This window comes from Magnolia sinica, chromosome 1 (assembly GCF_029962835.1).
Source record: "Magnolia sinica isolate HGM2019 chromosome 1, MsV1, whole genome shotgun sequence".
Classification (NCBI taxonomy): Eukaryota; Viridiplantae; Streptophyta; class Magnoliopsida; order Magnoliales; family Magnoliaceae; genus Magnolia; species Magnolia sinica.
In genome coordinates this window covers 16,825,442-16,843,895 of record NC_080573.1, presented here as the reverse complement: position 1 = coordinate 16,843,895, position 18,454 = coordinate 16,825,442, and the positions used below count along the sequence as shown (strand labels likewise).

The 18,454-nt window shown below is 35.9% G+C and overlaps 1 protein-coding gene across 4 annotated transcripts in view; it reads right to left on the bottom strand.

Moving 5' to 3' along the window:
• LOC131241193 (nuclear-pore anchor-like) overlaps positions 1 to 18,454 on the bottom strand; it is a 124,228-nt gene that overhangs the window by 11,760 nt on the left and 94,014 nt on the right. For all 4 annotated transcript variants that reach the window (XM_058239915.1, XM_058239931.1, XM_058239939.1 and 1 more), the window contains exons 35-45: positions 16,024 to 16,179; positions 15,890 to 15,943; positions 8,703 to 8,816; positions 8,436 to 8,513; positions 8,147 to 8,296; positions 7,989 to 8,060; positions 1,916 to 2,071; positions 1,709 to 1,762; positions 1,449 to 1,536; positions 1,293 to 1,369; positions 1,098 to 1,205 (exon numbers count right to left, since the gene is read on the bottom strand). In XM_058239915.1, coding sequence (XP_058095898.1) covers positions 1,098 to 1,205; positions 1,293 to 1,369; positions 1,449 to 1,536; positions 1,709 to 1,762; positions 1,916 to 2,071; positions 7,989 to 8,060; positions 8,147 to 8,296; positions 8,436 to 8,513; positions 8,703 to 8,816; positions 15,890 to 15,943; positions 16,024 to 16,179 — 1,107 coding nt within the window. The remainder of the gene's footprint in view (positions 1 to 1,097; positions 1,206 to 1,292; positions 1,370 to 1,448; positions 1,537 to 1,708; positions 1,763 to 1,915; positions 2,072 to 7,988; positions 8,061 to 8,146; positions 8,297 to 8,435; positions 8,514 to 8,702; positions 8,817 to 15,889; positions 15,944 to 16,023; positions 16,180 to 18,454) is intronic.

Here is an 18,454-nt window from a genome sequence, read left to right as displayed (position 1 = left end):
AAAATCATGGAGTTGGAGCTTTGATTTCAATATCCATTGGTTCTTCATGTACTCCCAAGTTTTTTTTTTCAAAATTTTCCTTCATCCAGTTGTCAATTGAGACCAATTTCGGAGTATTTTGGAGTATTTGATGAAACGATCATCACATACACTTTAATTTCGAAATTTGAGTGTAGGTGGTCCAATTTGGGGAAAGTTGGGGAAATTTTTTTTTTTTAAAATACAATTTCTCATAAATTGCTTGCAACGTTGTACTCCAAACATGAAATCAAGCATGTATGAGGGCTGATCTATTGATTTGCTCAGTCCTTGTGAATTTTTGAAAAATAAAAAATCATTTTTAAATTTAAAATTAATAAAATATTAGTTATTATTATTATTATTATTTTTTTTAGTAACTGTCAATTGAGACTAATTTCGAAGTATTTACGAGTGTTTGATGAAATGATCATCACATACATTCTAAATGTTAGGCATTCAATCTGAATATAGTTCTATTAGTTCAGTCAAATAACGCATAGCTTACGACCCTGTACAAAGGAAACCTATTATGTGCACTTCTTTTTTGAGATGTTATGCCTTAGAAGTGTGTATTAAGGTCTTTTTTAACAATCCCTGAAGTTTCATTGAAAAATTCAACCATTTCCCAAAGGTTTCCCTATGTTTATCAAAAAGTGCGATAAATTATTCGATACAAACAATATATCCTGCGTGATAAGCAATACATATCTGTATCCCAAGGACGTGATACATAACGCGATACTGATATTTCGAACACCGAGTCCACCAACCTCTTTCCAAAGCTCCATACTTCCTTAACACCACTTCCTCCCATAACCCGCCCTTCCGTGCCAAATTTACAATGCCACTTGCCACTTTTACTGATAGTGTCTATCTATATTTTTCACTTAGAAAAAACTCTTCACATGTATAATCCAATTTATGTTATGGTTTAATGCTAAACTTGTTACAAGTTAGGATCTAATATGAATATTTAGAAAATTGTTGAGGCCACTAATACCAAGTTGGCTTGGCAACATATTCAATAATCCACTCCAAAATAAATTCATATAAAATATGTGAAATAGAAAGATAACCTGTTGAACTATCTTCATAGAAGATTCAACTGTATTTTGAGTCTTTTGCCGCCTTGATTTCTCTTTGCGTAATTCCTCTCGCTCTCTCTCAAGAATTTTCTCCAACATCTAAATCATAACTGTCAGTGAACATGAACCACATACAACACAACAAGACAACAGCAAAGCAAAAAGATCCAATATTACAGTATCAACCTGTATCCTCGTGTCTTTCTCCTTCTCTTTCTCCCTCATGGCTTGCTCACTTGCAGTTTCTACAGATTGCATCTTGCCTATAAAGCCGAACCAAATGTTAGAAAAATTCATAGTCAAGGTACACTTTTTATTCAATGTACAGCGGAAAAGCTATACTTGATTTGGATTCTTCTATTTGCTTGGTAAGTGCTTGTTTCTCTTTGCTCAACTCATCCTTCTCCTTTGTCAACATATCAATTTTCTTCTGTACCATGAATGGTAGAAACAAAGTGAATGCACATGGTGTGGCTCTAAAGTATCGAAAACCACAAATTCTATTTATGACCGAAAAGGCAAGTAATAGGAAAAAAAAAAATCAAAACAACTCTATCAACTAAGATTTCCAATGTCAGAAAAACATTGGAGGGATTTAAGACCTTCAAGTGGGAGGCTAGTTTCTTTTGTCTTTCAGCTTCTAGCTTGAGATTGCCCTGCATGTAACCAGAAACAAGGGGCTCAGCTAAACAATGCAAAATAAAAAGAAAGGAGCTGCAAGCTTCATCTTTTCTTTTTCCTTTTTTCTTCTTTTTAATTAGTGAGACACAAGCTGATATAACTAAAGGAAACACCAGAAGTATAAGTACATTAGCTTGATGATAATCGCTGTTCTTCTTTTGCATATCATTAAGTTCCGACTGGCAGTTTGCAAGGTTTTGCTCCAAGAGAAAGATTCTTTCTTGCGCCTCTGAGACAAGTTTCTTAGCCTCCTCAACCTCAGCTTCCTTCTCTCTTAGCTTTAACTGAACCAAATCATGCATGTGGTATCAATTATATGAAACCAAGGACTCAACAAGTAAATACAATTAAAACAGTCACAATTAAATGATGAGATAAGTTCCTTTACGTTTTATACTAACAAAGGTGTGGATTCTACAGTTATGCTTCTAATTATAGAGCACAGTTACCAGGAAATGTCTCATGCAGCTCAATTTCAACAGCAAAGAAATTTCTTAGGCCAGTTCAAAATGCATTTACTGAAAACTAGGAAACCTATCTCCCATCTAAGGAGGCACATTCATGGAAAGCAGAAAACCTGCTTAAGGTGAATAACTCATTTCATGTCTGATTAATTAATATTAACATGTTTTAACTTTATACAGAAAAGAAAAAAAAAAAATAAATGCATCTGTTGTGGGATTTCAAACAGACCAAAACTTTTTTTCAGTCATTTAAAGTTCACTGAACTCGTATGATGACTTTGGGTAAAAGGAACAGTGTCATGCATTCATGCTTTTAAAATACTTCCCTTTTCTTCCCTTCTCTTTTCCATAAACAATAAAAGTAACAAAATAGAATAATTGCTTCCTGTGTTAACAGCCCAAAATTTTGAATTCCACAACAATCACACATAAAATACATATATACACAAATAGCCATGTGAAACAAAGGCCAAGAACTGCAGCAGCGGGAGTTGGTTCAAGTTGAAGTCTATACATGGGTAAGGGAAAGGCCCAAATGGAAATGGATGGAGGTACTAAGGATTCATGTAGCTGACCCCAATGAGTTGGGATATGGATTAGGTGGTGGTGGTGGTGATGATGATGATGATACAAACACAAACACAAACACACAAGGGTTTCCCACACTGAACCCTCTGGTCATGAGGAGTTAAACGGTCTCCATTCATACTAGCCCACACTTCACTTCTTGTACTTTGGCAAACTATCCAATAGATATCCATCGAGGATTTACATGTGTATGAGACTAACACATCAATAATAACTGAAATTTCTGGTAATTGTGTAACGAGAAAGTACATTACTTCCCTTAAACTCTGATAATAGAATAGCAGCACAACTAAAATACCACGATTAGATACGTCACGTGAGAAGCAGGGCCAAAACAAAACCTAAGCTGGTCATTCAACATTAGGTCTTCCTCAGTAGAGTTGGTTCTTCTTCACAGTGAAATGTAGGACAATAGATCAGGTGTTGGCTCTGAGTCCTTTAGAAATTGTTATAGGCAGTCTTTAAAATATCGGCATGGCGTTACATATCGCACCCTTGGGATACGGATACATATCAGTTATCGCATGGGATATATCGGTTGTATCGCGTAATGTATCGTTGTTGTTCAAAACATGGGGAAACATTGGGAAATTGGTCGATTTTTTCAATAGAACTTCAGTGATTGTTAAAACAGACATCAATACACACTAATAAATCAAAAAATTACAAAAAACAAAAAACAAGGGCACATAATGGGTTTTCTTTGTATGGGTCCTAATCTATGCGTTGTCTAATTGAATTGAAGCAAGTATATTCAAAGTCTATTCATATAATTTATAAATGTAAGAAGACGTGTGGAAACACAAGCAATACATTCAAAAGCTAAAAAAGAATCACTAGATCAGATTACATGTTTGATTTTATGTTTGGACACAAAGATTGCAACCAATTTGCGAGAAATTGGAATTTTTTTTATTTTTTTTTTTTTCAATTTTCCATTACTTGGCCCATCTCCTCCAAATCTCAAAATTGAAGCTCCCAGTCCATGATTTTTCATGCAAAAGAAGAAAAATCATGGATTTGTAACAATTTAACACTGATTTAACATGAATTATAGAAAATGAAAGGATCGGAAATCGAAAATGCTCATTGGATCGAACATGTGGGATATATCCCACTACTTGTGTGTTTTGTATTGCACAAGTGGGATACAAGATATATCGTGGGATATATCGGCCAATATCGCTGACAGTGTTATAAATATCGACGATATCAGCCGATACATCCCACGATATATCTTGTATCCCACCTGTGCGATACGAAATGCATATGTAGTGCTGATATATCCCACCTATTCGATCCAGTGAATATTTGTTATTTTCGATCCATTTAAACAAAAAAAAAAAAATTTAATTAAACAAGGTATTCCGTAACGGTAATGTGGCCATAACGGCTACCACCATTACCTTTACAATGTGGGGTGTAACGGCCGTTACAGCCTCTCTTTTATTTATTTATTTATTGAAAAAATCTGAAAAACATGTATCGGCCCAGTAATGGACTGTTATGGGCTGTTACAATCTTTATGGGTGGCATAATGGGTCGTTACGGGGGTTGTAACGGCCTTTTGGGTCATTTTTTCCGTAATGGCCGTTACAACCTTTACGACCCCGCAACGTGTAACAGTTGCCACTGTTACCTTTACGTAACGACCTTTAAGACAGACCGAGGTTGTAAATCACATTAAACTAGTGTCAAATGGTTACAAATCTATGATTCTTTATGTTTTCTATGAAAAATCATGGATTTAAAGCTTTGATTTCGAGATTTGGCAGAGATGGGCTAAGTTGCAGAAATTTTGAAAAAAAAATGAAATTTCTCAATTTCTCTCAAATCAGTTGCAATCTTTGTATCCAAACACAAAATCAAACATGTCTTCTTGTGTTTTGAATGTATTTCTTGTGTTTCCATACATATCTTCTTACGTTTATAAATTATATGAAGGACTTTGAATATATTTGCAATAGATTAGTTGGACAACGCATATATTAGGACCCCACACAAAGGAAACCCCTATTTATGTGCACTTTTTTTAATGTTTTGATTTTTAAGTGTATATTAATGTCTTTTTCAACAATCCCTGAAGTTTCATTGAAAAATTCGACCAATTTCCCAATGTTCCCATGTTCCTAACAACAGCGATACATTACACGATACAACCAATATATCCCATGCGATAACCGATATGTATCCGTATCCCAAGGGAGTGATACATTACGCGATAACGGTATTTAAAACATTGATCGCTGATACTAAAAACACTAGTAACAGGGAGAAGCTACGGGGGCTCGTGGGATTTCTATGTTTAATGAGGATTGTAGAGTGTGTGACAGTATCTCACCATCTCTCCCTTTTGTTCTCTCTCTCTCTCTCTCTCTCTCTCTCTCTCTCTCTCTCTCTCTCTCTCTTTTGACTGGTGCCTTAATAAAATTTGTTGCCATTCAAAAAAAAAAAAAAAACAATGAATCCAGCAATTCAAAAATGCAAACGCAAAGTTAATTCACCATAATCATCCTACTGAATTGATCAACTATGAGCATTTTGTTTTCCCCACCAAAAGCCTGCTACTACCATCAATTGTGAGCACCTTAAATTCTTTTGGCCACTGATTCTGCATTGTCACTCGACATCTTTTGAATTGCAAAAAACTCTCATACATGATATGATTTCGGATCTTCCCATATGCAACTTGAAATTTCGGTGGTTCGTTTCATTAACTTATGTCATGTCAACTTCACAAGAGAGGCAATGCTAGATAAGGCAATGGATTGTCATTGGTTAAGCTCTGAAACAAGTCTCCTAAACAATGGTTCAGGTTCACCACCCTGCTAGACTGTTTATTTCTGACTGGTAGCTTGGAATATCATATCCAATCGCTTCAGCAAACTTCCTCAAAATTGTGAGAAATGGAGAATCACAATAGCTGTAATGGATTTCAAAACACCTTGCCTTTTACGTAGAGGTTTGCTATGTTCTTGGTCTCATTATTTTCTAATAGGAGTAGAGGGAACTGTTCGAAAACAGCCGAAGATGACAAAAATCTAGTCCATACCTTGTTAGTCAGCAAAACCCCATAAACACATCCTGGAAACTGGGAATTGGCAACAGGTCATACAGACCAGTATTGGAGGTCCTTTGGATATTTTGGCATGTTGGATCTTTGGCAAGAAGTACTTGTCCTCCACAACTATGCATCTTATCACACCTAAAATGTACACCTAAGGCGACTCCATATAACTTGATAATGTTCTCCTTATGGTCATGCATAAATGATTTGACAATTCCCTTTTAGAAGGGCATCTAGAAGGAAATGTTCACCTTGCCCTTGTATGCATTCAGGCCAAATCTACTAGAAAACATATCCATGCATCCGATTCCTTGATGGCACACTTATAATTGTATTCTGATGCCATACGTGCAATGGAATTGTGATGGAATACTTGTAAATGTGAAGTCTTCAAAACTTCTGGAATACTATATATTCTAGAATATTCCTATGTTGGCCTTGAAGGCCAATATATAATGTACATCCAGAAGCACAACACTCTCTAGAGCATTGCGTGGTATTACTTAATAGAGCAGGTTCTCCTATTGGGCTCTCCCTCTCTCCTTGCTTATGTCACTGTGGTTCAATCTTGCTCACTAGCAGATCCCTCATCCATGCAACTGTATCTTCCTCCCTGGAAGTCCTATTCCCAATCTTGTGTACATCTCCTCTAATATGGTTTGTCTTCTTCCTTTCTTTCCCTCCCTCTTTTTATCATAAAAAACAGCCCTCTTGTTCAATCATGAAAAAATAGATTGCAGAAAGGAAATTTCAAACCTCTTGGGATTAGGGTAAAATATCTTATTTCATGGGTCCTATGACTACTTTCAAGTTTTCCTTGACAAACCTTTCAGCATTCCTTTTTCTTGTGTGGTATGCCATGATTGAACCATGGGATTTGTAAGATTTTGGATGCCTCTTGGTCCTTTATTTGAACTTATCCACCATCCTCTGCAAGTTGCAACACTAGATTCTTACAACTTCTGCTATCTATGATTATGTTTTGAAGCATTCTTCTCATGCGCTGCACTTGGACAATATTAGTTGAAAAATATTAATCCAGTGTATGCTGCACAAACATAGATCAACAGATTGACTAAGCATCTCTCCATCAATCTTCATAAAGAACATCTTCACCCTCTTCAACCGAAGCAACCCCAAAACTTGGGTTACCCACTCACCCTTAACATCTGCATATTCTTCATCCAACATAGATTTACACCTTGATGAAATTTCTTCGTGTTCTCAAATTGACTCTTTAAACAATCATAAGAATCATGTCGATGCACACCATATTTGAGATAGTTGCAGGAAATCAAAACAAGGGCTTGAGTGGTCTGTGCTTAGGCTTTAGAACTTGAAGCTCAATTGGTAGGGGAGAAATTTATAGCTGAGTAGGTTAGGGCACCATCTTAGTTGCTCCCACATCCCCAATCAACACTCTCTCCTCTCCCAATTTGGCAGCGGTGTTGTGTACACCGAGAGACCCTTGTTCACTATGACATAAGAGTGCCCTTAACATTAGATGTATGTTTCACAGCATTGGCAAATGGAATGCTCTGTAGATTGAAGATCATCGGTATTCTTCCAAATGGCCATGGTTTATTAGGCTAAAACTTGACCTCATTCTCAGCCCACGGTTATGTGTGGATAGTTGATAAAACACCTAATTTTTCTCACTTTTGATTATCTTTAAAAATTTCTTGAACTGAATCTAATAATCGTATCAATTAAAAAACCAATGTCAAGCTTCGAGTTGTCCAACCCAAGTTTATATTCTCTTTACTAGAATCAAATTCAAGAAAGTCTAACACATCTACACATCTCTTGTGAATGTTTAGCACAAAATAGGAAACACTAACTCCTGCAAAAACGGCAAGATTTGAGAGCATTTATTTGAGAATTGATTTCGACAAACTGGATATATTAGAATAGACATACATATCTTTCTAAGAACCAAAAACTAGCCGTTTAAAGGACCAATACCATGAAAAAAGAGTATATATGCGGAGGTCAGTATGTGCAGAACACCAAAAAAATCAGAGAGCCAATCAACCCAATACGTTTCGGTAAATGTCAAAAGCATAAAAAGATTCTGAATACCTGAATCTGTTGAAAATTTTCCTTCATGCAATTGTATTCTTCCAGATCAACATTTTTGGACCTCTCAAGTGACTTCAAAAAAAGTATAAATCAATTGTCTAACCAAGGAAAATATTAAATAATTGGCAGTTTCGTCCATGCAGACATGGGAAAGATACCTCAGAAATCCTTTGTTCCAACTGCTCTAGCTCTATTTTTTTCCTCTCAATTTCTTTACGACAAACATCCAGCTCAATTTGTGTCTCCCTTAGCAGACTGCTTAAATGCTCAGTCTCCACCTTGGCCTTTTGAGCTATTTCACGAAATTTCTAAGGAAGAGAAAATTTCATGGATAAATAAACAACACAATTGCCTTCATTTATTCCAAAAAAGAAAATAATATGCTAAACTACATCTTTAAACTATGGTTCATTTTGAAATGGAGTACAGGATTTCTTAAACTCGAACCTGACATTCCTCAAAGTTGTGCTTGTTCTCCTCTCGAAGCTGCATATTGCTTTCGCGAAGCAAGTTCATTTCTGTTACCTGAAAGTGTATATCCATGAGATAAAAGGATGTAAACAAGGGAAGAGGAATATATACATCAAACAATGGTTTTCTTGCAGAAGAATCTCTTAGAAGATATTCTAAATTCTATTTCAGCAACTACCTAGCAGTCTGTGCCCTAGTAAGTACTAACAGCAAATGACGCTTGGACACAAATTGGAAGTCTACCTGAAGCTTGAGAGATTTGAACTCCTCATCTGTGAACAGCACTGCTCTAGAATTTGTGCGCTCGGCATGAAGCGAAGCCTGAGCAGCCTCAGAGGCCTTCAAAGCACTTTCAAGCTACATTCACACCGGAAGTATCTTGAGTATATTCAACAGTTACAAACTGCTTTATTGAATATCAATTATTAGTAAAATAATAATGAGCATCTAGACACAAGTGGGAAATTATAGAGAATATGTGCAGCAATGCAATATTTATTCAACTGTATATTAGTTAAATTTTCTATTAGTGCCCTTGCATAAGTAGACAGTGTCCTACATGTGTACCAGTCACAAGTGTCTATCATGTCTTGTAAATACCTTTTGCTTACTTGAGGAATATTCTAGAATTTTAAACGGGATATAATTAGCTATATTGTTAACCCAGTAAAAGAAACTTTGTCCATTAACCACCTGTATGGGCACTTCTGTCTTGGATAAGTTATATTATTGTCGTCTACGCTGTTTGTCAAACACCCTTGAATAGGGGAATGATTGTATCGAATGTGGCACATGTGCACACTGTCAACTTGGCACATCTAGGCAGTTCAGAATCGATGGTGGGACATGTGGAGCGCTTGAAGATGTATAGTAGCATATGTGGCAAATTAGCACATGTGGTGCATCTGTACCATAATTGCACTAAGGAGCAAAACAACTTTTTATTGAGGCAGTAGTTTAAATATTGTTGATACCAGTCAGTGTTTTCAGTAGCACACATAGCGTAGTGTGCAACTACGTTGCATATCATAGCTAAAATGCTTAGTAGTGTATGCAAGTAGTGTACCTCCCTGGTAATGTAAGCTATAGGGCATGTAGTGTAAGCTACAAGTAGCGTGTAGTGCCAGTAGCGTACGCTACCTGAAATCTCCTTTTTTTTAAGTGTTTCTTTTATGTTAGTTCAATACATATTTTTAGTGTAGACAAATTAAAGGGGTGTAATTAGTTGTTCCTTTCTTAGTTTGTGGCTGCGTAGCTCCCTCAGCGGTGCAGCCTTTCTGCTTTGTAATCTCTTCCTCTTTGCTAATATATTATGTGACTTGTCAAAAAAATTAAAAATGATGGCGGCTTGTCCCCATCACACGTGACACCATACTAGATCAATCCGGACCCCATCCAAATTGTGGTTCATATTGTGGATAGAGTGCTTCGATCAATCAAAACCATCCAAATTGTGGTCCATATCGTGAATTTGTGATGTTTCAATAAATTGAAAAGAAAAAAAGAGGTCACTTAGAGATGTCTAAAGGCAAAGAGACAGATTTTGCATGGAAATACGTGATACTGTGGATTTGTAGTAAAAAACTCATAGAATTATGCTTTTTCTAAATTTTATCATATTTTTCTATTATTTTAATTAATAAATATTACGAATTTTATCATTTTTTTACAACACAGGGTGTCCCTGCCCCATTTTAAAGCAAGACTATTCCCCGCGGATGCACGCAACCACGTGCATCAGGTAAGGACAGGGAGGGGAGTCGAACCCACACCTGTAGGGAGCAAATCCACGGTGTTGGTCGCTCGCCCAAACTCCGTCAAGTATCATATTTTTTTTAATTATTTTAATTAATAAACATTAAGTATTGTGTAGCTTACACCACACACTATAGAGGGCCAAATGCTATACCATACACTACACACTATTTAAAACATTGATATCAATTGATATATTCGTTATTGCGTAGTTGGGGAAACTAAACCTTCGGAAAAAGCCTATTTAGACAAGACTTGAACAAGCTATATTACTACCCTATATGATGTTTGTAAAAAACTGAATAGGGAATGATCATGTGTCACATGTAGTGTGTGCACATTGTCAACTTGGCACATGCGGGGCACTTGAACAGTGGTGGTGGCACATGTGGGTCACTTGAAGATGTACAGTGGCACATGTGAGCCCTTGAAGATGTACAGTTGAAAATATTGCAAATAGCCACATGTGGTGCATGCATATAACAATTGGGTAGTTCTTCGTGTATCACAACTGGAAATGGTAAAACAACTTTTTAGTGAAGAAAACAATGTTTTAAATATCATTGATATCAGTCAATATATAAGATATCGCCATTCTAGGGAAACAAAACCCCACTAGAATCCCTATTTTACAAAATATCTACCATATCATCTTTCAAATTTGCCAATGTATCACAACATACAAAATATTGCTAGTTTCGATGGGTATTCTCATAATTCACAAAAATTAACATGATTCCTTTCTATGTTTTTAACAAATCCATGTAAGTTGTTGCATCAAAACATGGATTTGGGTTAGTAATTGGGATTAGAGATGGATTTCAGGTTGGAACACCTAAAAGGCTTTTTTTTAGTTCAATAGTTTAGCAACAAAATATATTGAAATCCGTGTCCATGCAGGACTTTGACACGTTAAAATGATTTCTAGCGATAAACTTGGTTTCTGTGAAACATGTAAAGGGAAAGATTATCAAAGAAAATAGAGAAATGAGATAATAAGAAGAAAGAAGAGAAGAGAAAGGGGAAAAAAGGAGAAAGAAGAGTAGACGACTAAACTATTAAGAGCCTCCACATGTCCCCTCTCCAATATTTTGTTAGGGCTTCACAAAATAAAGGGTAAAATTACAAGTACGCCCCTCTTGCTTAAGTAAAGACTAAAAGTCTTCAATAATGCGCCAAAACACCACCAAAACCCATACAACAAGGCCCAATTAACATTCCACGCACTACCACTCTGATTTGACAAATTGAACACTCCCCCTCAAGCTAGAGCATAAATAACAAGCAAGTCCAACTTGGATATAAGTTTTTTGAATTGAGATTTCCCAAAAGCATTGGTGAATAAATATGCAATCTATTCATGAGAGGAGATACACGGAGTGCGAATTTCCTTCTAATAGACCTGATCTCAAATGAAATGGCAATCAACTTCAATATGCCTCATTCTCAAATGGAACTTCGGATTGTTGGCAATATGTATAGTAGCTTGATCGGCACAATGTAAAGATTTGGACCTTGCACAACAACCCCAATTCTTCAAAAAGAGATTTAAGCCAAATAGGTTCACATGTGTGTGCCATGGATTTATACTCCACCACAACACTTGACATGGCAATCACATTCTGCTTCTTACTTTCTAAGTAACCATGTTGCCACCAAAGGTGGTGTTGTAACTTGTAGTTGACCATCTATCATATCTTGACCTTGCATAATATGCATCAGAATAACTTGCTATTTGGAGATGACCATGAGACCTATACATGATACTTTTCCTAGCTTTGGATCTCAAAACTTCAATGCCTAGGAAATATTCAAGACGATCAAGATTTTTTATTTGAAATTGAGATAGAAGATACGACTTCAGCTTCTCAATTTCTCCAAGTCATCACCCATCATTATAATGTCATCCATATATATAACAAGTTCAATATAGCTAGTTTTAGTATGCTTTGAAAAAACAGAGTGATCTACTTTACTCATCTTCAACCCATACAGCACCACTACACTACTGAATTTCTCAAACCGGGCTGGTGATAATTGTTTAAATCCATATATGGACTCATTTAGTTTGCAACTTTAGAGGACCCTCTCCCCCCTTAGCAACATATCCAAGAAGTTGCTCCGTATAGATTTCTTCGTGTAATTCTCCATGCAAAAATGCATTCTTTACATTTAGTTGAATGAAGGGTCAATCACGATTTGCAAGTATAGATGTAACAAAACGAATCGAATTGAGTTTGGCCTTTGGGAAAAGGCATCTAGATAATCTACTCCATAAACTTGTGTACCCCTTACAACTAATTCGGCTTTACAATGATCAATTAATCCATCAAGAAGAAATTTTACCATGTAAACCCATCTACACTTCAGTAGTGTCTTACCCGATGGCTGATCAGTTAGTTCTCATGTATCATTTGAATATATAACATTCATCTCTTCATCCATAACATTTTCTTCAATTTTCATCCAACAATGCATCCTAGACTCACTTAGATACAGTCACATCAGACAAGGCAAGAGCAAACTTCTGATAATTTGCAAACAAGTGCTTAAAGATAACAAAGTCGAAGATTAGATGAGAAACACGAGATCATTTGCCTTTATGAACCACAATGTAAAAATCATTGATCATTTCTGTAGACTCAGAAAGAGTGAGAACCTCATTAGGCACAATAGTTGATGGTGTGGATGTAGGGGAATCGTCTGTGTTACTAGGTATTTTCTCCTCTTACAATAATATGTTTGCGTGACATCCTTCTGAGGTGGTGATTCCTTAACAACAAAATCTGGAGGATAAAAATTAGGTAAAGGAACTTCCACAGATGTGATTTCTACAATGCGTTCAGTTTTACTATAGAATTAGACACTTTCAAAGAATGTAACTAACATTGGCTGTCACAAAATGTTTTTTAAGTGAAGGACAATAGCATCGACAAACTTTTTAAGTACGAGAATATTCTAGAGTTAGGAGTCTTTCCATGAAGATCTCAATAGAAGTCCACAATATGATTCATAAGACCACAATGAGTGTATATGTGATCTCCTCTACCACCACGACCACCCGTACCTCCTAGCAACCTACCACCTCTGCAACCATGATACATGCCACGACCTAACCAACCACCATGGGCTCCCCACATACCAATGTAACCAAATGAAGAAGCCAACACGGTTTTATCAAACACATTCCAATGAGCACTATCAAAGTCATTTGCAAACAATGTTGTCATATGGCATAAGCGATTTAGTATGGCCCGAGGGGGTTGTGCGCTTTTATGATGGCATAATCACATATGCAATCGCACAACCTCCTAAACTTTTTTAAGGAATAAAAAATTCAGGGAAAAATGGTTTTTTATTTTTAAAAAAAAAAAAAGAAGAAGAAGAAGAAGAGAAAATGGTTTTTTTTTTTTTTAAAGTTTTGTTAGACTTCTAAACTATGAGAAGTCAACTAACTACTCAAATGAATGCCTGTACTAAAAATGTGTAAAAACAATATTAACCATTAGAAGGCCCATGCGATGGCATAACTGCAGAAATATGACTTATGTCATGGTATAGAGAAGTATTGACCAAATAAGCCATAGTTATGCATAGGCGATGGCATAACCTCCCAACAATTAGATATCTAGCCATTGGGATGTCTCTGTGCGACCGCATAAGCCCTAGCAACACAATAACCGCATATGCCGCCATTGATCGAAAATGGCATATGTGATGGCATCATTGTTGTCACGTGCGACCGCACATTCGCATATGCAATTGCATATGAGCACACTGGAGCAGAAATCGCATATGCGAAAGTGGCAAGGCTTGTGTTTTTTTGTTAATTATTTTAATTTTGCTACTTGATCTCACATGATATTTGGTTCATGCATCGGTCCTACATCACAAGTGAGTTGGAGCTAGACACATACAGGATATCGAACATGACACCCTGGAAGCATGATTTCCCATCATCTCCAGACAAAGTATTAACTAAAATATGACAACCCCATATTCTAATATATGTGAAATTTTTATACAATGCAACAATTGCCATGTGCTTGTTACAGATTTTATTGGAAGATCCCTTGGAGAAACAATTTTTTTTTTTCTATTTTTTCCTCTCAACTTATCATTTTTATGTATGGCTTTTACGTATTATGTAATGATATGCTTTTTCTCTAAATTCATGACGTTAATAGCTAGCAAAGATTTCACTACATTTATCCTTTTTCCAGCTACTGTATGTATTTGAAAGTTCTATGGATTTCTTCAATCAGTATTGGTCATCGGTTAAGAGTCAAATGATGCACTCATTCTTCTAGAAGGTTGTTCTTCCTTTTTCCCTTTTTGAGAGGCTTGGGTGCTTTACATCACAAAATTGACTTCTAGTTCCAGTAAGCAGTTCAAATCCAAGTAAAGGTTCCTAGGTCAGACGGTGTTTGATCAATATGTGTATGTAGATCAATCAACTCCTCCAGTATGAACCTTAGGCAAGTGTACAGTGTTATGCACCTGCTTCTTTGAAAGCACCAATTATTGATTCCTCTCTTGGTTGAACAGAAGTTTAGATGAGTTGACTTCAAACAAATGCTACTCGTTCGTTTCTCAACTGATTTAAACACCATCCAGCAGCTCTTCTCCAAGCCTCTTGAGTCATGCAAGTGCTGGCCCAACATTTATAAATCGATGCTGCATTTTCAATACTCGACAAATTTCTCCTGACACAATGCCCTACTCCTAGTGATTTGATATATAAAATCCTGGGACTTAACAACTACGCAGAATTCCAGTCTCTCTCTCTCCTTCCACAATGACCAGCATTCCATCAATGCCGTTACATGGGGCCTTCTGATCATCAGCCATCCTCCACTTAGTTCTTTTGAGCCATCTTTCTCTTTCTGTGAAGACGTTACAAAAGGAAGGAGGAAGAAATCTAGCCGAAGATTTTCCTGATCACATTATAATCATTATATAGGTTATTGTCAAAAGCAGTTTCAGAAAGGACTGAGAAGTGAGAACTACAAGAAAGTTCTGAACTAACAATAACACCAATGACTAAATGAAGGATGGAGTTAATCCATTGATGCCCTCCACTGATTACCGCAGATGGGAGGGTAAAAAATGACTGGAATGCCTGATGCAATAGCTTTAAAGATTTACTGCTTATGTTGTCGAACATTGGGAATAAGAAATCTAGAAGTTTGAACTGCTATTAATCTAATCAATATGAGATGAAAGGGATTAGTTCAACATATCTTATTTCGATAATGAAAGAGTTCAATGACAAAACTCGCCTACCAATTCAAGTTGCCCAATAATTTTCAAAATTTATGCCTTCCATGAAAAGAAAACAGTTGAAGCTTATATTGTTAATTTGTCTCCTATTCAAATTTCTCAAAACTTCATCCTTTTAGATTTTTGTTCTTTAAAATAAATGCTTAGAAGTAATTCTCCAACTTCTGTACTCTTTCCATGACCATGTATGCTGTGTGTAACAGAGCCATAATATAATAACTTCCATCTTACAACAATGATCCAACAATTGATTGCAGAAACAAAGAAGGTGATAAATAAAACACCACAACAAATTGCAAACTAAGAGTGGTCACCAACAAATCACATATTCGTCAGACCAGAATGGGAAACAATCAGCATACAACAAAACAAAACAAAACAAAAAAACATACCTGAGATTGTAGTCGTAGCTTTTCCTGTTTTAGTAAAGAAATCTCAGTTTCTGCCTGAAGGACAAAACAAATATACAAAGGATATTAGTAAAGCAAACAACATTCACATGACAATGATGCAAAGTGAAACTTACTATCTCCTTCGACCGTCGTAGATAATTAATCACATTTTGTAGGTCATCATCCCCATGGGAATCTGCATATGTGCTACTAGAAATTCCAACAGAATTGCGTTCCTTCTCAGCTGATTTAATGTGCATTGCTTCTAAGCGACTGTGCAACATCTTGTTCTGCAAAGGGTTGGTATAAATCAGAAAAAGAGAAATACTTGATAATACCAGAAAAAGATATGCGCCCACTAAACAAAATGAAATGTTAAAAAATAATGACAAGCACCACTTGAAGTAGAAACATAAAATAAGTAAATGAAAATTGACAAACCGTTATCATCATCTGCATACAGGAAAATCTAATCGGCATGACAATTTCTATGAAAAACTAGCCTTAATAATGGGGGAAAGAATAGATGGGTCCCTGCTAGCAAAGGCTCAACAAGAGTGTTTGCATAGCCAGACAAAGGGTTGTCTAGACCGATGTTTTAAATAGCAGTAGCATGTTGGGTAGCATTCAGCCCTCTATAGCGTGTAGTGTGAGCTACAAGGTACTTCTATTTTTTAATTTAAAAATAGAAAAATACGATAAATAGTAAAAACCAAAAGAAAATATAAAAATGCCTAAAAGATTATTCATTTTTCAAGAATAAGCATGTTCAAACAAGTTATTAATTATCATTCATCAAAAGCCAATCCATAAATATAAACCAAATCAAATCATTATCACATCAACAACTTTCTACGGAAACTACTTTAATCAAAATGCCGAATTGAAACCACAAGTCACAAGTACGAAAAGAAATTAAAATCACACAGGTTGAGAATAATAAGTAAAATACAAAATACAATTATCAATTATTTAAAAAAAAAAAAAAAAACATAGCGTACGCTACACATACGCTACGACCCTTGTAGTGTATGCTACATGCAATTTACATTATTTGCTAATGCTACATAGCATTGTAACCACGCTACGGACAATATTCAAAACACTGGTCTGGACCTATCATACACAGTAACTTCAACACTGGCAACATATGGGTGATTCCTTCTTTAATGAGTTGTGAAGTGATGCTTATGTGATATCTGCATGCTTTACATATCTATTCATTAACAGCTACATTCATACATCTTGCAAGTCTTGAAAAGTAAGGGCATCAAGCGTGCCCCAATTTTGACGGCATGATTACTGACAAGTTTCAAGCTTTATTTGTAACGGTAGTTTGGACACCACTAAAAGATTAGCCATGTAGATTAACCTTTAGTAGGTTGGTTAGCAGGGGAAGGTGTTAAAAAACGGTTATGTATCGGCCGTAACGGCCGATATGTAACGGTAACGGCCATGACCGTTACCCGTTATGGGCAATGTTTTAAATATCGTTATCGCGTAATGTATTGCACCCTTGGGATACAAATATACATCGGTTATCGCAGGGATATATCGTTGTTGTTGGGAAACATGGGATCATTGGGAAATTGGTCAAATTTTTCAATGAAACTTTGGGGATTGTTGAAAAAGGCATCAATATATACTTAAAAATCAAAACATTACAAATAAAAAATAAAAAAATGCACATAATAGGGGTTTCCTTTGTATGGGTTCCTAATATATGCACTTTCCAACTGAACTTATGCAAGTATATTCAAAGACTATTCATATAATTTATAAAAGTAAGAAGACATGTACGGAAATACAAGCAATACATTCAAAAGCAAAAGAAGAATCACTAGATCAGGTTACATACATGTTTAATTTTGTGTTTGGATACAAAGATTGCAACTGATTTGCGAGAAATTAAGCAATTTCGATTTTTCTCAATTTTCTGCAGCTTGACCCATCATCTCCCCTAAATCTCGAAATCAAAGTTCCAAATCCATGATTTTTCATGAAAAATATGAAGAATCATAGATTTGTAACCATTTAACATTGGTTTAACGTGATTTACAACAAAAACATGGATTGAAAATCGAATATGCTCACAAGATTGAATTGGTAAGATATATCGGCACTACCTGTATGTTTCGTATCGCACAGGTGGGATACAAGATATATCGTGGGATATATCGGCTGATATTGTTGATATTTAAAACATTGGTTACGGGGTTGTAACGGCCACACCCCCCCCCCAATTTTGTACCTGTAACGGCCATTACTGCCAGGGCATAACGGAAAAAAAATGGCTCTTTTTTTTTTTTTTGCTTTTTAATCTCCGATTTTTCACATTTGTTAATACTTTCTCTTCCAAATTCTTCCTAAACCATTCTATTGCAAATTCCGACTACTCTTAGCTTGAAATTAATGATTAAAACAAGTTATATTAAGGATTTTGTTGATTCGAAGCTCCGTGGGCCATTTTCCAAAAATTCTTCAAAAATAGGTATTTATATATTTTTTTCAATGTATTGCTGTTTTAATGGTCGAATATGATGTGTTAATCATAGTAGAACATTT